Below are 21,566 nucleotides of genomic sequence, written 5' to 3' on the forward strand. Positions count from 1 at the left end.
AAACAGAATTGGTCCTAGCACTGAACCCTGTGGAACTCCATAATTAACCTCAGTGTGTGAAGAGGACTCTCCATTTACATGCACAAACTGGAGTCTATTTGATAGATATGATACAAACCACTGCAGTGCAGTACCTGTAATACCTACAGCATGTTCTAATCCCTCTAATAGGATATTAGGGTCGACAGTATCGAACGCTGCACTGAGGTCTAGCAGGACAAGCACAGAGATGAGTCCACTGTCAGAGGCCATAAGAAGATCATTTGTAACCTTCACTAAAGCTGTTTCTGTGCTGTGCTGAGCTCTGAAACCTGACTGAAACTCTTCAAATAAACCTCTGCAGATGATCTGTTAGCTGTTTGACAACTACTCTTTCAAGGATGTTTGATATAAAGGAAGGTTGGAGATTGGCCTATAATTAGCTAAGACTGCTGGGTCTAGAGATGCTTTTTGAGTAAAGGTTTAACTACAGCTAGCTTGAAGGCCTGTGGTACATAGCCGATCATTAGAGATAGGTTGATCATATTTAAGATCGAAGAATTAATTAATGGCAGGACTTCTTTGAGCAGTTTTGTAGGAATGGGGTCTAAAAGACACGTTGAAGGTTTGGAGGAAGTAATTATTGAAGTTAACTCAGAAAGATCAATTGGAGAAAAAGAGTCTAACTTAACATCAATGGTACTAAGAGTAGCTCTAGATAATATTACATCTGTGGGATGATTATTGGTCATTTTTTCTCTAATGATTAAAATTTAATTCAATTCAATTTTATTTATATAGTGGCAAATGACAACAACAGTCGCCTCAAGGCGCTTCATATTGTAAGGTAGACCCTACAGTAACACATACAGAGAAAAACCCAACAAGAAGAAGAAGAAGAAGAAACCTCCGGCAGAACCAGGCTCAGGGAGGGGCGGGGCCATCTGCTGCCACCGTTTGGGGTGAGAGAAGGAAGACGGGATAAAGACATGCTGTGGAAGAGAGACAGAGATTAATAACAGATATGATTCAATGCAGAGAGGTCTGTTAATACATAGTGAGTGAGAAAGGTGACTGGAAAGGAAAAACTCAATGCATCATGGGAATCCCCGGCGGCCTACGTCTATTGCAGCATAACTAAGGGAGGATTCAGGGTCACCTGGTCCAGCCCTAACTATATGCTTTAGCAAAAAGGAAAGTTTGAAGCCTAATCTTGAAAGTAGAGATAGTGTCTGTCTCCTGAATCCAAACTGGAAGCTGGTTCCACAGAAGAGGGGCCTGAAAACTGAAGGCTCTGCCTCCCATTCTACTTTTAAATACTCTAGGAAGAAGTTCTTGTGGACTTCTTCCTAGACTTTTATTTGTGAAGTTCATGAAGTCATTACTAGTTAACGTTAAAGGGATGGTTGGCTCAACAGAGCTCTGACTGTTTGTCAGCCTGGCTACAGAGCTGAAGAGAAACCTGGGGTTGTTCTTATTTTCTTCAATCAGTGATGAATAGTAAGATGTTCTGGCTTTGCGGAGGGCTTTCTTATAAATCTCTGTTGGAGTAGCGTTCAGATAGCTGCTCTGCTCTATGTTGGTACAGGGCATTGAAGATGATAACAGTGGGTGGATTATATTCTTAAACTTAGTTACAGCGCTTTCAGAAAGACATCTACTGTGATAAAGTCTACTCTCCACTGCTGTGTAATCAATTATTGTAAATGTAAATGTTATCAGGAAATGATCAGACAGGAGAGGGTTTTCAGGAAACACTGTTAAATGTTCAGTTTCTACGCCATATGTTAAAACAAGATCTAGAGTGTGATTAAAGTGGTGGGTGGGTTCTTTTACATTTTGACAGAAGCCAATTGAGTCTAATAAATATTTTCACTCAGACAGTGAGAAATATTATAATTCTGATCATTTATCAGTACATGTTCATATTTTTGTATCTATGTATAAAAACAAAGCTGACGCTGTGAGACTTCAGAGGTGTGAACATCACAGCAGATGTCTTTGTGTCAAAGTAACTGAGGATAAAACATGAAGGAGATTTTCCTGGCCTGGCTTTTATAGCAGATAACCTTAAAAATATTCTGCAGTAGATCAAAAACTAAAGAAAACCATCAATCAACATATAAACACAGTGTTGGTCAAGTTACTTGAAAAAAGTAATCAGTAACTAATTACAGATTACTTCCCCCAAAAAGTTATCCCATTACTTTACTGATTACTTATTTTCAAAAGTAATTAATTACTTAGTTACTTAGTTACTTTTTAAAAACATGATTTACAACCTGAATAGGTGATAAAGCGATAGATCTTTCAGCCCAATTCTACTTTTTCTGCATAATCCATCATACAAAATGTAATCAAATGGAAAAGTCTCTTTTTAAAACTTGTTTTATTAGTTTTAATCTTTTAACTTTATGCATCAAGCAAAAATTTAATTATATGCAACATTCTCTGACTGGAAGAAATTAGTTTAACATTTAAACCTATTTTCTGCACATAAAATAAAATATTTTTTGTGTTTACACTCAGTCTTTCAAATAGATGCAAGTAAAACACAGCAGAAAATAAATAAAGTCAAAGACTCAGCGGTCCTGTTGCTCTATTTTCACCTGTAAAGCAGGAGTGGGGCAGGCGGAGGTTTACCCTGGTGCAGGTGTGCAGCGGTCAGTGGAAGAATCCGCGAGTTTCTCTGTGAGTTTCCCATTACGTCGTAGCTACTCGGTGCTTGCTTTGAAGTTTAGGGGTTTTTTCGCTGTAAAGAGAAGTTTTCTTCCCACGCACAGCGGACACTAATGTTTTTGTCACTTTTTATGGAATCAAACTCAAAGTAAGGTCAGTACTTCCACGCTTTAAACGCTGCACGCTCATACTCTCTCCCGCACTCGATATATGATCCATTGTTGATCTGCACACAGCTGTTGTCACGAACGGCGCACTCGCTTACGTCACTGTCATGAGACATTCTCGCAAAAAATCACGGTTTTAGTAACGCAGTAATGCAGCGTTCCTACGGGAAAGTAACGGTAATCTAATTACCGTTTTTGCAATAGTAATCCCTTACTTTACTCGTTACTTGAAAAAAGTAATCGGATTACAGTAACACGTTACTGCCCATCTCTGTATAAACATCACCTGATGCTGCTGAAGTGAAGCAGAGCAAAGTTATAGAGGTTTGATTACAGACACAGCTGAGTGTAAAGTTTCTATTTCTTCGATCTTAAACTGCAGAAATGAGGTTTTGTTGTCAGATGTCATTGTTGAGAAAAAAACAGGTGCCAACAGCACTGAATAGAACTGTAGACTGATGCCTAATAAGCAGAGAGTAATGCAGAAAACAGATTTGAGACGGGAAACTGTTCTTGAAGTACAGAGAGAGCTGTGCAGGAAGTGTGATTTTATCGTGGTGGAAGCAAAACAGCAAAGGTCAGAGATGACGATGCTTATCAAACATGAAGTGTAGTTTGGATCTCCTTTTGCTGCGGGTTCAGTCAGTTTTAGTCGGAGTTACTCAACCTGCAGCATCAGAATCTGTGAAATTTTCAGCCCTGACAGCTTGTCCGTGTACGTTCTGCCGGGTGAACGATCCACGGTGAATGAAATCCATGTACCTGCTCTCATTTCCTGTTTTAGCTGTTCGGCGGTTGTTCAAATAGTTTTGTGAGCTTTAAGCTGAGATTCTGGCATTTCTGGAAAAATACATTTATATTTAAAAATCGGTTCAGGATTTATTGAATTGATGTCGCTTTATTCAAACTAAAATCAATTTTTTAACCCGCCCCTACTAATAACAGATTAAATGCCATGTTGAGGCTGTCATTTTTAGCATCTACATGGATGTTAAAATCACCCACAATAATTATTTTATCTGAGCTGAGCACTAAATCAGATAAAAACTTTGAAAAATCAGACAGAAACTCTGTGAGGCCCAGGTTGTCACGTCTGAAGGTGAAGCAGACGGCGTGGAGTGAGACCCAAAAACATGATGGAGGCAGAGTGAGGTGATGAACGAAACACAAGCCGTTATTTGGCTGAGCAAAAGTACAAACAAAAGCAAAGAGAGAGAAACTAACAAACACCTAAACTGGGGTAAGCTAAACATTACACACTACCTGAAACATCGAACTAGAACCTGGGATTCTGAGATCTGATTTTCACCCAGGTGTCATCCACATACCTGAACCAAGGACTCGGTGGTGTTCCAGTAACATCTGATGGGAAAACACTGTGAGTCAGGCCTTCATAGTGGAAGTGCTTCAAGGAAACCAGTACTGATGGTGAGAAATGGAGAGAACAACGTACTGGACAAGTTGAAATCGATAATTATGATGACTCCAAATGTGATGTTTGATTGAAGCCGTCATGTCTTTGTGAGGCAGAAATAAGGTGGACACACAAAATCTCCCCTGTTCTAAGCATGGAGCAGAGGCTGTAATGGTTCTTGGGAATTGGCACTGTTGCCCAGTTAATTATAGTCCCAGTAACCACCCTCTGCAAACACATCGCTGATGTCTTCACAGCATCATCAGCCTCACCCTATCCCAGCATCGCCCTGCATCTCCTCCTTCACTACATCCATGAACCTCCTCTGAGGTCTTCCTCTTTCCCGCTCCATCTTCATCATCCTATGTCCAGTACATCCACCCTCCCTGCTCTGCACATGTGCGAACCATCCCAGCCTCTAGTCCTGTCCATCCCGCTCACTCGCAGTGAACACCTGAGCATCTTCAGCTCTGCGTCCTGTCTTTGTGTCAGTGCCACCGTCTCCACATCATACATCACAGCAGCTCTCACTGCCATCTTCTAAAACCTTCCCGTTCACTCTCGCAGCTATCCTTCTGACACTCTTCTCCACCCACTCCACCCTGCCTGCAGCTCTCTCTGGATGGTCCCAGGTATTTAAACTCATCCTCCTTCACTGTCTCTGCTCCTTACATGTTCACCTTTCCTCTGGTCTCATTCACACACGTTTCTGCTGACTTTCATTCCTCTACTCTCCAGGCTCTCCTCCACCCGCTCCCTCATCTGCAAACATCACAGTCCACAGAGACTCCTGCCTGACCTCATCAGCCTGTCCATCAGCGCTGCAGGTCCCTGATGTAATCCCACCCCCAGCTCAAGCCCACCTGTAGCTCCTCCCACACACAGTACCACAGTTCAGGCCGTCTCTCCCTTTATACTCATAGACCTCACACCTCCACACTCCTGCTGTTCCCTCTGACTTGCCGCCTGTCTTCACATTTTCATCTCCGTCTTCATGTTTGATGTGGTGAAGGTTTTAAGCTGGATGACCTTCCTGACACAACCCTTCTCACTTGTTCAGGCTTCGGTGTGCCTCCACCCACACGTATCAATGATTTACACTGTAAACCAGTAAAGGAAATCTAAAAACTGTGGTTTTTATTATTAACCATATCTTGACTTGTTTGTGTTTGGACACAGACAGAAATATCACCCTCACCATAAACCTTCAGCCCCTGTTCTGTGTGCTGTAGTTGGTTCAGATGGTTTACAGTGACCTACAGTCAAACAAACAGAACTGCATGCAAACATACTAGTTTACTCAAAACACTGCAATACTCTGAACTCCAAAAGTAAATGGATTTTGCAGTTTTCAGTCATCTTTGGTCCTGTCCTGTACAGGACAGCTTTCATCTGTGTTTGTTATGCGACTGAACTCTGACCTGTGAATCATTCAGGCATGAACCAGGGTTACATCTACACACAATAGTCAACCAATTGTAAAGGGAGGCTGTCACTAAAACCAAACAAATGTCAAAGATGACAGTTTCACAGGCGTAATATATTTTTGTTGTGTCAAGAAAATTCTCAAAGATCTTTTAGCCAGTAATTTTGCAAAGTGTGGATGACGAGAGAGGAAGTTCCAAACCTAAAAAACTGCAGCAGATCAACAGTATCTGAAAGCCATGTCAGTAAGACATGGGACCTGAGAGATGCATCTGGACCTGCACCTGACCAATGACTGGTCACTAAAGCCTCACCAGAAAAGGTTTCAGTGGCTGTAAAGAAGCCAGAGAAAAGGATCAAGTGTGAACATTAAACAGGAACTGGACTGAAAATCAGTCAAACAGGTCTGATGAAGTGATGACTTTTACATGCTACTTAAACCTCTAAGATCAAATGGATGTCACTATGGAGCAGGTCAGGACAGAGGTACAACAGTGAGGGTCTACAGCCATCTGTAAAACACGGTAGGGCTTCTGGCGTGGTATGGCTACATTTCAACCACTGGTGTTGGGATCTTGTCAAATTGGTGTAATTATAAAGACAGAAAAGTACCATAAAATTCAGACCAACCATGCAGTTGCATCTGAAGAGCATCTGATGGACAGTAGCTTCATTTTTCAGCATGGCAGTGATCCCAAATATGTGAAGTAAAAGCATATCTGGATAGAAAAACACAACGCTGTCAGTCGTGGATGGACCTCCCCATAGCCCAGACCTCAACATCACTGAAGCAGTTTGGGATAGTCTTTTACAGAACAAAAGGCAGAAACATCCAAAGAAGAGCTGTGGATGTCCTTCAAGAAGCCTGGAGAACTTTTCCTAAAGACTACTTATAGAAATGACAGAAAAAGAGGAACATAAATGTGCTCATACCAAATATTGTACTAAATACTTCAGCATCATCAGACTTGTACAAACTGTGCTAAACTGGGAAAATCGAAATAGGTGCAGCAATTTTCAATAAATTTAGCACTGTTAAAGTGCTGAACTAGTGCCATGTTATCGTAAACACAAGTTAAATTGAATTGCAGTATTTTCTAGATATTTCCCACCAGGACCTGTAATGGAAAGTTTCCAGGACTCATTGTAATCAAATGGCAAAACCCCCTGACTCCTTTTAAAAGGAAGAAGCAGCTACATTTTCCTGAAGTCTATGTCTGAGAATCTCCCTTTGTCTGAGGAAGAAACGTCTACCAGGTCCTTGGTTCCAACCTGGACCAGGGCAGGGCTCCCTATGCTCTAGGTGCTCCAACATCTCCCCCATCAGAAACATTCCAGCTTAATCCTCTGGTCAGTGTACCATTGACCACAGAGCTGGCTGATAGCTGGACTCCGCTGTCACTGCGTTATGGTTTATGATATAGATATAGAAATGAATTTTCCTGTAGGGATCTTCATGACCTCATCTTTTTTTCTCTAACCAAAGCAGTCCAGTGTAACACTGAGTGAAAAATAAAAGTGTTGTGCTGTCTGTGGCATCGTCATCATACACAGACGGCACTTTCGCTCTAATTAGAGGACACGCGACTCAGCCTATACCTTCTGACTACTAAAGTAACCACACTGTGACTGTTGTGGCAGCTCTTCTGTTAGTGGAGCACGTACACAGATTAGTTTGTGGCTTCTGTTACATTTTCTGTTACATTTGTACAGAAACTATAATTCTCTGTACATTCTCTTAAGAAAAGGATGAGCAAACTTCTGTTAGTTTCAAACTTTCAACCCAGTCCTGTAAGCCTGTGTCATGAAGCTTGGTCCTTCTTCTGCTCTCCTTCCAGGTTGCAGTACCTCAAAGGACCCCTGCAGAATCAGAAGATATCAGCAGCATTGTGGCGGCCCAGCTGAGGGTACCAGACACCAACATGCCAGCCAACCCAACCAAGCAGCAGCAGCAGCAGCAGCAGCAGCGATGCAGCAACAACCCCACGAGCTGTGACTACTCTCTCTTTGAACTGGAAACCTTCTTCACCCGCTGGGCCCCTGATAGTGACCCTGTGTCAGCTCCTGGTGGCTCTTCATGTGCATTTGTTCCTAACAAGTCAACTGAACGTGACCAGGATAGAGTTGTTATCATAGACACTCGTCGACAGCCTTGGCAAGTGCTCGATCCACCACAGACCTCGACGTCCTCGGCGTTGAAGCCGAGCGGAGGGCAGAGTTTCTCCTCTGCAGGCCGGCTGTCTGCATCACAGGGTAACACTTTGTCTGCTTTCCTCAGTACGGCCTCTTAATGCTGTTGTTTTGCCCTGCCTGTGTACACCTTCAGATATTTGGATCACTTTATTGATGTTCCATCAACGTACTTAAAACCAGTAGTGTGTGCTGTCAAAGCTTCCACTGGTGCCACGTCGGAGTGGTCATCAAAGTGATAGCAGACAGGTCGACAGCAGACGGGTGATTGTGTGCTGGACTCATTCTTGAGCCACACAACTGCACTCACATTTAACTAATAATAATCTGTATGAACAGTTCCAGTCCCGCAGCACTGAAAGAGCACTTATAAAAATAACCAATGATCTTCTTATGGCAGCTGACTCTGGTTTACTTTCCATTCTTATTCTCCTCGATCTGAGCACTGCTTTCGACACTATTTCTCACTCTATACTTCTCAGTAGGTTGGCCTCCATCGGTCTCTCCCATACTCCACTAGCCTGGTTTAAATCATACCTGTCTGATCACACTCAGTTTATTCAACTCAAATCCTTCAGTTCTCAGCCCTTTCCTCTGACCACTGGCGTGCCCCAGGGATCTGTCCTGGTGCCCCTTCTTTTCATTATCTACCTTCTTCCACTTGGACATAAATATAATATCCAGTTTCACTGTTATGCCGATGACACCCAGCTGTATCTGTCCACTAAACCTGATGCTGCTCTTCCCCCATCCTCCCTCACCCTCTGCTTAGCTGAACTAAATTCATGGTTCTCTTCTTATTTTCTTAAACTCAACAGTAACAAATCCGAGCTCCTCTTGGTCGGCTCTAAATCTACATTATCCAGAACCAACAGTTTCTCTGTTACTATCAATAACTCGCTGGTCTTCGTTTCTTCCTCTGTGAAAAGCTTGGGTCTCATCCTCGACAGTACTTTTCGATTCAAACATTAATAATGTCACTCGGTCTGCATATTTTCAATTGCGCAACATTATTTGTCTCCGTCCTTTTCTCACCCCACATGCCGCTGCCATTCTTGTCCACAGCCTTGTTACTTCCAGGATCGATTACTGTAATTCACTTCTTTTTGGTCTTACTCAGAAATCCGTCCACAAGCTTCAACGCGTCCAGAACTCTGCTGCCCGTATCATCACCAGGACCCCTTCTGTCCACCACATCACTCCTGTCCTGCAGCAGCTTCACTGGCTCCTGGTCAAATATCGTATCAATTTCAAAATACTCTTGTACACATTTAAGACTATTCATCATCTCTCCTGATCTGGTTCAGATCACCGCCCCATCTCGGTGTCTCAGATCTTCTTCTTCTCTTTCTCTCTCCGTCCCCTCCCCCTGTTTTGCCACCATGGGGAGCAGGGCTTTCAGCTGCTCCACTCTGGAATTCCTGACCTCCTGATTTAAGAAATATCACCTCCTTCTCTCTCTTTAGGTCCCAACTCAAAACTCGTTCAAAACAGCTTATCCCACATAACCTCTCCACTCTGCTATTTTAAATTTGTTTTATGTCTTATGCTTTTATGATTGTGTAAACTGCTGGCTTTTATGTTGCTTTTGTTATTCTGCTGTGTGCAGTGTCCTTGAGTGTTCTGAAAGGCGCTTTCAAATAAAATGTATTATTATTATTGTTAGTTAAGCTTTCCTTTACACACTGAGGTCATTGTGGCAGCTGTTATTGCTGAAGCCTGACAAAAAGATACTGGTGATGAAAAGTCTCTATTGTACTATTGCATGCTTTAGGGTCTGAAGATGCTAATGTCACAGTCTGTGGACCAGCAGAGTGAGTGCAGTGAGTAGGACGCTGAGTTTAACAAATCAGAGTCAGAAAGGGTTTTATTGCCAAATGTTGAGCAGGTTTACAACATTAGGAAAATTGCTGCGGTACTTAGTGCAAACATACTGTCAGATAACGCTTAAATAAACAGTAGATAGATATACACATGAGTGCAGGTGGTGATCAGTGCCAAACATGGAATGATGCAGTGAACACAGCGTAGGGTCATGTGTTAGTGGTGGGAACAGTCATACGGTTATTGTTCGTGTGTCCGACGGCAGAGGGGAAGAAACTGTTCTTATGGCGAGAGGTTCTGGTGCGAATGGACCGGAGCCTCCTGCCTGAGGGGAGCAGGTCAAACAGACTGTGTCCAGGGTGAGAAGGGTCAGCTGAGATCCGAGCTGCACGCCGCAGTGTCCTGGAGGTGTACAGGTCCTGCAGAGATGGGAGTCTGCAGCCAATCACCTTCTCAGCAGAGCGCACAACACGCTGCAGTCTCTGTTTGTCCCTGATAGTGGCTCCAGCGTACCACACGGTGATGGAGGAGGAGAGGATGGACAGCCGTTTAGTCGCAACATGAAGTTCAAACTGAGGGATCAACAACCTTTGTGTGCGTGCGCACACTTGTTTTAGCTGCTCTCGTTGTTGATTTGCGTGTTTCTGCCGTATGAATTTGTTGTTTTTCCTTGTATGTTTTTACTGGTGCAGCCATTGGTGCTTTTATTTTTAATATATATTTATATTTACTTGTATTACACAGAAATACCATTAAGAGAAATGAGTAAATACACGAACAAGACGAGCCTATAGAGAATTAATAGCGCTCATCTTGGAAAAGCAACCATCACATATAACTGCCTGGCTCCGAGTTTAGTGACAGCTGATTCCTTGTTTTCTCTGGTTCCTCAGGGACTTCTGCACCCACGTCTTTGAGAATGCAGGATCCAGGATCTTCCCAGCCTTCCTGGAGGAGAACACCAGCACAGGCTCAAGTGCAGCAGCTTCAAAATGGCAACACTTACTCTCAACAGGAAAGCACCGTCCCTCCCTCACGAATCACACCATCCTCCAGCACAGGTGCTGTTAGTAAAACAGGTAAAACCAAGACAGCTGGGGCTCCACAGTCCTCTCTATCAGTCCGGGGAGCTGTAGCACCGCTGGCCAGCACTGAGGTGGCCATCGCCCCACAGCATCGGACAACTCTCCTCACTAACCTTAATAAAAATCGTGCCGCATGCACTTTGCCCACAGAGCGCCGCAGGAAGAGTTACGTATGTGGAGCCTGCGGAAAAGCTTTCTCTGGCCTGTCCAATCTAGAGGTCCACAAGAGAGTGCACACAGGCGAGAAGCCTTTCCGCTGTGACACTTGTGGGAAGCACTTCTCTGAGGCTGGAAACCTGAAAAAGCACCAAAGGGTTCACACGGGGGAGAAACCCTTCAGCTGCAACCAGTGTGGGAAGAGGTTTGCTTGGATCTGCAACTTGAGGACACACCAGCAGTCTGCCACAGGCTGCGGAGCACAAGCCGGGGCAGGGCTGTAACTGCTGATGCTGTTATTATTGATTCAAAGGGTAGTATAACTCGGCCCAGTGACAGTTTTTTGTGTCCCTGGTTATAGTCGACCCAGTTTAGCTCTTTCTCTGTGTTCCTGTGGGCGTTTTGAAACTTTTCCTTTGTCTCCTGGGTCCTCGGAGAGCCTCTCCATGGATGCATGGCACAACCTAAAGAGAGTGCCAGCTCTCCAGGACGTATACACTTAAAGAAAAGAAGAGAAACTGGAAGAGCTTCACTGAACAGAGGGGGTGGCTCACGACAACAGCTATCAGTGGCCTAAAATGCAGGGATTTCAACCCCCAGTCATACCCTGGCTCCTGTGACTGTAATAATGCCTTGGCTCATGTCCATTAATGACCCATATGATTACAGTAAAAGGCTCTCAGGACCACCGCTGAGGTGACAACCTACATCTTTAACATCATCTTTACCAACCAAAGATTTCCACTTTCCAAGCCTGCGGAGACATTTTGCTAAATATTGTATTTTTGAGCCTGTATATAAACATGTGACCCAGTGAGTGTTACAGGAAATCCAAACTAAACTCAAACTCTCGTTTTTCACTCACTAAAGGTGTATGCTGGACAATTATTTCACCTCAAAAAAGAAAAGTACGCAGAGTCGATTACATGACATTCATCACCATGATGAGTAGTTGGAAACGTTTGACCACGATGTGTATTTGACCACAGTGGGAACACAATCAGACTGAATTAAAGAGCATATAAAGTCTCCTGTGACCAACCTCATCAGATCTAATGTGGTGCTTTCAGCTCTTTTCATTCTTTCCTGTGTGATAGTTGCCCTCTCTCTCTCTCTCTTATTCTGTGGTGAAATCTTCCACTTTCACAGAGTTAATAAATAAATTGGATGTGTAGGCAGAATTCATCTAGAGGGGTGCCGCGTTAAACTCTTCATCCACGGAAGCCTGAAGTCTGTGCTGTAAAGAAGAACACAAAACAATATTTATCAGTGCTAGGACCAATTCTGTTTACATTATACATGCTTCCCTTAGGCAGCATCATTAGAAGACATAGCATACATTTACACTGCTATGCCGATGACACCCAGCTCTATCTGTCCATGAAGCCAGATAACACACACCAATGAGTTAAACTGCAGGAATGTCTTAAAGACATAAAGACCTGGATGGCCGCTAACTTTCTGCTTCTTAATTCAGATCAAACTGAGGTTATTGTACTCGGCCCTGAAAATCTTAGAAATATGGTATCTAAGCAGATTCTTCCTCTGGATGGCATTACCTTGGCCTCCAGTAACACTGTGAGGAACCTTGGAGTCATTTTTGACCAGGACATGTCCTTCAACGCACATATTAAACAAATATGTAAGACTGCTTTCTTCCATTTGTGCAACATCTCTAAAGTTAGAAATATCCTGTCTCAGAGTGACGCTGAGAAACTAGTTCATGCATTTATTACTTCCAGGCTGGACGACTGTAATTCATTATTATCAGGATGTCCTAAAAACTCCCTGAAAAGCCTTCAGCTGATCCAAAATGCTGCAGCAAGAGTCCTGACAGGGACTAGAAAGAGAGAGCAGATTTCTCCTGTTTTGGCTTCCCTTCATTGGCTTCCTGTAAAATCCAGAATTCAAAATCCTGCTCCTCACATACAAGGTCTTAAATAATCAGGCCCCATCTTATCTTAATGACCTTGTAGTACCATATCACCCTATTAGAGCACTTTGCTCTCGCTCTGCAGGCCTACTTGTTGTTCCTAGAGTATTTAAAAGTAGAATGGGAGGCAGAGCCTTCAGTTTTCAGGCCCCTCTTCTGTGGAACCAGCTTCCAGTTTGGATTCGGGAGACAGACACTATCTCTACTTTCAAGATTAGGCTTCAAACTTTCCTTTTTGCTAAAGCATATAGTTAGGGCTGGACCAGGTGACCCTGAATCCTCCCTTAGTTATGCTGCAATAGACGTAGGCTGCCGGGGGATTCCCATGATGCATTGAGTTTTTCCTTTCCAGTCACCTTTCTCACTCACTATGTGTTAACAGACCTCTCTGCATTGAATCATATCTGTTATTAACCTCTGTCTCTCTTCCACAGCATGTCTTTATCCTGTCTTCCTTCTCTCACCCCAACCAATCACAGCAGATGGCCGCCCCTCCCTGAGCCTGGTTCTGTTGGAGGTTTCTTCCTGATAAAATGGAGTTTTTCCTTCCCACTGTCGCCAAAGTGCTGCTCATAGGGGGTCATATGATTGTTGGGTTTTTCTCTGTATCTATGAAGCGCCTTGAGGCGACTTTTGTTGTGATTTGGCGCTATATAAATAAAATTGAATTGAATCCTAACTCATCCGCATATTGAAGTTCCACAGTAACTGCATTATTTGTTTTTTGTCTTAGTGTATTGCATTGCTAGATATTTGTTAAAGACAATACTATATACTGTACGATCCAGGCATGAGTCTCATTAACTGTTGTCTTGAGAGATCCTTCCACGCTGTGGATCACCGACACTACCTCACTGATGATTTGTGGTGTTGCAGAGCTGTGTCACTGCACTTGTGCTCATTATGGACCAATTTCTAGGTTTTGACTAAAAATCTTAAACACTGAAAATCTGTCAGTTCACTTTAAAACTATCTTGCCTGCAGGCGTCTCATGCTACAAACACATATTTCAAACATATTAACTGCAAAAGTAATTGTATCCATGTGTCACGGTGAGGACTCAAAGATAAGACTCTGAGCTAAAGTCAGTTAAATAAGTTTTATCGGCGAAAGAACTTCAACGCTGACGGGATCACAGGAGCTCTGAGAGGGAGAGAGGGAGTGACTTGTGATGGCGGGTGAGTGTGTGTGTGTGTGTGTGTGGGGGGGGGGGGGGAGACTGCTGGCAGGTGGAGGAGGTAGTGAGTGGACAGGTGGGAACTGAAGCAGTTCAAAGAGTGCCGGTAAGTGTTCTTCCAATCTTCCAAACAGGAAAGGTCCAAAGTGGCCTCCAGGTGGGATAACTGCTGGGACGCCAACAATGTTCCCTCTAATGTTTCATGTGTCTGAACACAAACTCCCTGAGCGTCCCTTGGATCACTGTGAGCAACAGCAGACGTGCGCACTGTGGTCACGCCAGCATCCAATCCATCCAAATTACATGTTTATTAAAATAATCAAATTACAGCGTTTACATTTATGTTAGACGACTCTTAATTACCTGCTTTTGCCCACTTACAATGAAAATTAAAAAAATCTTGTTCATGACCTGTGCAGCATGTTAACACTATTGGAAGGAAAAATAACTTCAACTCCAATTTTGAAAACACAACTTTCTTTTCTTTTATATATATATAAAGCTCTGACTGTATTATGAGTCTGTGGTCTGGGAGAGAGTCTGTAACTCTGTCTGCAAGTACAGTAAATAATGACCAGTGTTGGGCAATTAATTATATACTTACTTCTTCAAAAAAGTAACTGAGTTATGCAAACAACAAAGTTTTTTGCAGCTGTTTACCTAAAAATGCAGCCAAGGCGTTTTTAAATAAGCATTTCAAACTATTTACAGAACAATCAGCTGTTCTGCATCAGAGAGACCGTGCTAGCAGTGCACAATTGTGCACGCGCGCAGCTTAGAGGGAACGTTGCACGTCAACACCGACATTTTCTTTTTTTTTTTTTTTTGTGTCCCGTTTGGATCTTTAGCCGTCAGAATTGTTGTCTTAAGGCCAAGAAAGATGCCAAGCGGATTTATTTTACCAAGTGGATCATCAGGGCCTTGCCATATTGGTCCATTTGATTGACCTTTATTATAATTATGTATTTATTTTATTTTCAGTTCCTACAAACAGGACAGACATGACTGGGGGATAGGACAGGGAGAAAGAATGAAAGAAAGAGAGGGAGAGAAAGAAAACCAAAGGGGAGAAGAGACGGTGAGAAGGGGGGGAAGAGAGAAAAAAACAAACAAAAAAAACAAAAAAACAAACAAAAAAAACAAAACAAAACTCCTGGGTCACCCGTATGGAGAAAAAAAACAGAAGAGAAAGCAAACAACAAAGAGCAACATAATAAAAAAAACGGCACCATCACAATAAACTAGCTAGCAGTAGATATCAGTAGATACTAAATATTAAACGATATTGTGCAGCACGCAAGATAGACAGCGCACAATGTGCTTTGAGGCAGCAGCCAAGAAAGCTGTAGTCTGTGTCTGTGAACACCCGTGTGTACACCTGTGTGCACACCTGTGTGCACACCTGTGTGGATCAGCATGCTTGCATTCCAAAGGTTTCTCCATGTAACGATCTGCTAGGGAGTGTGGGGAGCCACAGCCCCGTCCTCCAGGGCATGAAGCAGGTATGGAGGAGATCAAAACTCCAGACATCCAGAGGCCCCCAGAACACAAGAGACCAAGGAAGACCAACAGAGGGGCAGCCGCGCCACTGTCCCAGAAAGAGCTGAGGAGAGTCCCAGATGAGGGCTCACTCAGCAGCCGCGGAGCAGAAGCCAGGGGGAGTTGCAGTGACGCGCCCGTGAGCTCCGCCGGCAGCCAGCCGTGCCTGAGTGACCGAGCCCCAGGCCGAGAGGCCGGGGGCACCCCACCTCCGAAGTGGCCCGAGCGAGCCCCAGGCTCCAGGCCCTGGGGGTGGGCGTCCGGTGTGTACCCGGACGCCCACCCCCAGACACAAAGAACCACCAACGCACCGACACCTGAGGGAGTCCGCCACTGGCAGGGGAAGTGGTGGTGGGTGGAGATAGGCCTCCAAACCTTGGAGGGCCTGAGATGTCCCCAGAGAGGTGGCGTCTGATACCCAACCTGACATATAGACACAGACATACAGGCACACACAGACACAAACATCCATTCCCACCCTCATGCTCTCATATGCACTCACTCCACACTCAACCAACGTGGAGACAGACATAGAGAGACGCTGTACACACGATCACACTCCCCAAGCGTACTCTACAAACCGGGTCTAGGTACCCTTGCCCCTGGAGGGGGGAACTGCACCCAGACCCAGGTGGTGTTACCCTTTTCCCTGCGGTGGGGAGAGGCAGACCGCCCCGACTCCGCAGCAGCAGGGAGGCCCCACACTCCAGACCGCAGTCGGACGGCCAACTCCTCCTAGCCCCCCCCGCTCCAGCAGGCAGCTGGAGATGGGGAGGGAAGGAAGCGAGGGGCAGGTGACCCCTCCCTGGGGCCAGCTCCCCCGCTGACCCCAGTAGGCACTCCCATACTCCGCGACCCGCCAGGGAAAGGGGGCCCAGGCCCATCCAGACCGGGGCCCAGCACAGCAGCGCCCCCCGGCCCCACAGAGCCCGGGACAGTCCACCCAACCCCACCACAGAGAAAACTGCACCCACCCCACCATCCACTCATCTTCCAGACTACATGAGACAACAGACGCCCAGGCTGAGATCTTCCTCCACCTCTCCTGTATCTCCCCCTCCTGCAGAGAGTTCCTGGGGAGAGGAAAGCTCCTGCTAGGTGTGACAATCTCCCCCACCAGTTGAAGAGCCCCCCAGGTGGCTCGACGCACCGGCGGCACCCTGCGCCAGGGATGGGCCCCCATGCACCCACCCGCCCACAACCCCAGCAACACACAAACCAGGACCCAAGGCCCCGAGGCCCGGCCAGGGCCCCAGCCCAGAGACGGAGCGCCCCCAGAACCTCATGCCCATCCCGGACCCACCCAGGGGCAGCCAGGCTACCAGGTCAGTAACCCACGTCCGTCAGCACAGACCCTCCCCTAGCCCCGCTGCACGCAGCCACGAGGAAACAGTCACCTGAGAGCCAACAGAGCCCCCAACCGGACATGACCGCTACCCCGGGTTTAGCCCCCCAAGGAAGACGCCTCCGGGGAACCCCCCGACGCCCTAAGCCTGTCCCTACCCCCACACCAATCACAACAGTGAAGGCGGGACCAAACTATGACCCCCCACCCCCACTAGGTGATGGAGCTGATCAAAGGAGCCCAGAGCAATTGATCTAATGTGGTGGCAGAGGCTGTATCAAGACTAATGTAATCTAATAGATAATTTCTATATTGGTTAGAATTAAGATTATTTTTATTTTTCCAGTTCATGAGGACTGTTTTCTTGGCTATGCATAGGGCAGTGAAAACCATATGGGCTATATTCTTTTCTGAAGTGACATTATCTAAGCTGCCCAGTAAACACACTAAGGGGGAAGTTGGAATGTTACATTTCAGACACTTCGATAAGTCTTCACATATCTCGCGCCAAAACTTCTGAACTAGTGGACAGAACCAAAGAGCATGGATGTAATTGTCTGGTGTATTGCCTTGACAGTGTGAGCAGTTGTTGGAAGATGTAAAGCCCATCTTGAACATCCGATGACCTGTATAGTGCACTCTATGTAGTATTTTGTATTGTATTAATTGCAGACTGGGATTTTTAATCAATTTAAAGGTTTTTAAGCATACCTGAGACCAGAAGTTTTGGTCTAGGTTGACTGATAGATCTGCTTCCCATTTTGCAATAGGAAGGGATATTGATTCATCTAATTTAGAAAGTGTTCTGTATATTTTAGATAATAATTTGGGGGATTTAAGAGTAAGAAAATGTGCCGCACTTGGTGGTGTTTGTAATTCAACTTGACTGAGGTTAAATTTCTTTTTTACTATGGATTTAATTTGTTGATATTCTAAAAATCTTGTCTTGTTGATCCCATATTGTGCAACTAGTCTGTCAAATGGAATAAATTCTGTTCCCTCTAATATATGTTCTAAGTATTTAATTCCTTTACAACTCCATTCTGGGAAATTAATCATATTATTGTTTTGTAATATGTCAGGGTTATTCCAGATAGGTGTACATTTGCATGGGATTAATGAAGACTCCGTTATTTTTAGAAACTCCCACCATGCTGTCAGAGAAAAGCTGATGTTGATACTTTTAAAGCATTCATGTCTTTTGATGTTTGAGCTAATAAATGGTAGGTCTGAAATCTCTAGATCCTTGCATAGTGCCTGTTCAACATCTAGCCAGGGCTCAACTAAGAAGGTATGTTTTGACCATTCTGAGATGAACTGAAGCCTGTTGGCTAAGAAGTATTGGTGAAAATTAGGCAGATCTAATCCTCCTCTATCCTTGGTTCTTTGTAGCATTTTTAAGCTGATACGCGGGGGTTTATCTTTCCAAAGGAATTTGGAAATATATGAATCCAGAGATCTGAACCAATCTTGTGATGGTTTGTTAGGGATCATCAAAAATAAGTAATTTATTTTTGGCAAGATCATCATTTTTATAGTGGCGACCCTTCCCATGAGTGATATGGGTAAAGATTTCCATCTAGTCAGATCGCCTTCTACTATCTTTAGAAGTGGGATGTGGTTTAATTTAGTTAAGTCTGAAAGCTTAGGAGAAACATTAATACCTAAATATTTAATATTTCCGGATTGCAGTGGGGCAGAGGAAGAATTATGGAAGGAGCAGTTAATGGGGAGAACTGTAGATTTTGGCCAGTTAATTGAATAATCTGAAACTCTTGAAAACCAGTTTATTAGAGTAATTACCTCAGAGAGGTTGGTTTGTGTGTTTTGCAGAAAAAGCAACACATCATCCGCATAGAGACTGATTTTATGTTCTGTTCTTACATTTTATGCCCTTAATTGTTGTAGCCTGTCTAAATGCTGCTGCTAGAGGTTCGATAAAAATTGCAAAAAGTGAAGGGGAGAGTGGGCATCCCTGTCTGGTGCCCCTCAGGAGACAGAAGCTGGAGGATGTCTGGTCATTTGTTCTGATACGAGCTGTTCGGGAATTGTATAATATTCTTATCCAGTTTATGAAAGAGTTTCCAAAACCAAATTTGTGTAAAGTTGTGAATAAAAATTTCCAGTTAACTCTGTCAAATGCTTTTTCTGCATCTAGAGACAATATTATGGTTTCGATGTTTTTATTGTATGAGTAGTCTATTAAATTAAGTAATCTACGAGTGTTTGTTGAGGAGTGCCTACCTTTTATGAAACCAGTTTGGTCAGAGGGGGGTTATTTTCTCTAATCTCTTTGAGAGATCTTTGCAGATTATTTTAAGGTCTACATTTAAAAGAGAAATTGGACGATAGCTTGAGGGAAATAAAGGGTCTTTGCCTGGTTTTAGCAGGAGACTAATGTTGGCAGAATTCATATTTGGTGGTAGTCTGCCATCTTCCTCGATTTCCTGCAAAATGCCGTGGAATACTGGTGCCAAAATTATCCAGAATTCTTTGTAGAATTCTGCAGGGAAGCCGTCTGGACCTGGAGCCTTATTATTGGGCATACTTATCAGAGCTTCCTGGAGTTCACTTGGCGTCAGTGGTGAATCCAGTTCCATTGCTTGACTATCTAGTAATTTTGGAAGAGTTACGTTGTCAAGAAACAGATCAATTTCATTTTTAGATGGGTTTATTTGTGGTGAGTATAAAGTTTCATAGAAATCCCTAAAAATGTTGTTTATTCTTCCAGGGTCATATATTGTGTTCCCCGATAAATCTTTAGCAGCACATATAGTTGTTTTTTCTTTATTTATTTTTAACTGGTTAGCTAGAAATTGACCTGATTTGTTACTGTGTTCAAAATTCTGCAAGCGAAGTCTTTGTAATTGTGTTTTTTGCATATTTTGTTCAATGTTTCCTGATCTTGGTCGCACGCGTAGGCTTCTTCTAGTGATTTGATGGTTTTTTCTAATTCCTGAATATTTTTGTTTTCTTTTTTCTTTTTATGTGATGAGAAAGAAATTATTTTACCTCTCATCACAGCTTTCCCTGCTTCCCATAGAACAGAAGCTGATATTCCGGTAGTGTCATTAAAGTCTAAATATGAAGTCCATTCTTTTTTAAAATATTTAATAAAGTCTTCATCTTTAAGTAGTGATATATTAAATCTCCAGTTTTTACTTGGCGTAGTATTATTCTTGTGCATTAGTGTTAAAGATACAGGAGCATGATCGCTGACAGCTATAGGATGAATCTCAGTGTCTGAAATGTCGTTCAGCAGTGAGCTGCTGACCAAAAAATAATCCAGACGAGAGTAGGAGTGATGAATATGTGAGAAAAAAGTATATTCCTTACTGTTGGGGTGAAGGGAGCGCCATGCATCGCAAAGACCAAAGTCGCTCATATACTGTTTGATTATATTTGTGGACTGCCAATTGCGCTGAGTTCCTGTTGTGTTGAGCCTATCCATTTCTTCATTTAGTCCAAGGTTGAGGTCACCGCCAAGAATGAGTGTGCAATCAAGGTGTTCAGAGAGTGCACTAAAAAATCCGTGGAAGAATGAGGGATCATCAACATTTGGACCATATATACTTACAATACATAGTTTTTTGTTCAATATTGATAGTTTAATAATTAGAAATCTACCCTCTGGATCTATAACTGTATTGAGTACTGTAAAATTAACATTTTTATGTATTAAAATTGCTACTCCCCGTTGTCTAGAATTATAACAGGCTGCAAACACGTTAGGAAACTCAGGTGTTTTAAGTTCGTTTAAACCTGTGACAGGTCTGTGAGTTTCTTGTAATAAAACAACATCTGCCTGTAGTTTTTTAAGCTGGTTAAATATCTTTAACCTCTTTCCTCTGGTGCCAGCTCCATTTACATTCCATGTTACAAACCTCAGCATGCCCATAATTGTGTGTGTATGTCTAATGAAGTATGCTGGGTGTTTCGTTTAGACGGGTGGAGAGAATATGGAAACATCCCTTGTTTGTAAATAGAAAGAGAAAAAGAAGTGTGGTGAGAGGCTCCATAAGTCTGACTATGTGTGTGAATATTCACTAATATGAACAAGCGTGGCTTGCTTATGTGTCCAGCAAGTCTGTGCGTGCTGTGAGGCTGTTGTGAATGTGCTGCCGTTGAGCTGATGTGTTTGCGTGATCGTGGTGTGAAAATATGGAGAAATAGAGGGTGTTGTTTGTAGGTGAGTGGGGAAGTAGGTGATCACAGCAGTGAAAGACAAGAGAAAGAAAGAAACCACATGAACTGTGAGCGACAACAAAAAAAAAGAAACGAAACGGAAACGTTCCAATTAAAGTAATGACGGAGGGTGACGGTGTTATATCTGCTATGACATCATATTGATATTACTAGGTTAAACCCATGTTAAAGGAGAGAGTGTGAATGAATAAGAAAAGAGTGTAGCGGGTTCTTATCTGGAGTGCAGTCAATATAACCACGGTGTGGTGCCGGGGTCGCGGTAGAGCTGTCCGTCCACGTAGAGCCGGTCCACAGCGATGACAGCATGGGAGCCTTTCTGGATGAAGCTACATCGAACTGGGAACAGGACCTTGCGTCGTTCCAGGATCTCTTTGGGGAACTGGTCGTTCACGCTGAAGTCCGTTCCTTTCAGCTCTCTGCCGCGACTCTTCACCTGTTCCTTCTGTT

The 21,566-nt window shown here is 43.7% G+C and overlaps 1 protein-coding gene across 2 annotated transcripts in view; it reads left to right on the plus strand.

Annotated features, from left to right (window-relative positions):
- Positions 1-13,531, plus strand: part of LOC309708881 (uncharacterized protein) — a 30,841-nt gene extending 17,310 nt beyond the window's left edge. For both annotated transcript variants that reach the window (XM_082537207.1, XM_082537208.1), the window contains exons 7-8: positions 7,503-7,917; positions 10,572-13,531. In XM_082537207.1, the coding sequence (XP_082393333.1) occupies positions 7,503-7,917; positions 10,572-11,203 (1,047 nt within the window). In that variant the 3' untranslated portion in view covers positions 11,204-13,531. The remainder of the gene's footprint in view (positions 1-7,502; positions 7,918-10,571) is intronic.
- The last annotated feature ends 8,035 nt before the right edge of the window (positions 13,532-21,566 follow it).

Source organism: Aulonocara stuartgranti, assembly GCF_965226115.1.
Source record: "Aulonocara stuartgranti genome assembly, chromosome: 6".
Taxonomy (NCBI): Eukaryota; Metazoa; Chordata; class Actinopteri; order Cichliformes; family Cichlidae; genus Aulonocara; species Aulonocara stuartgranti.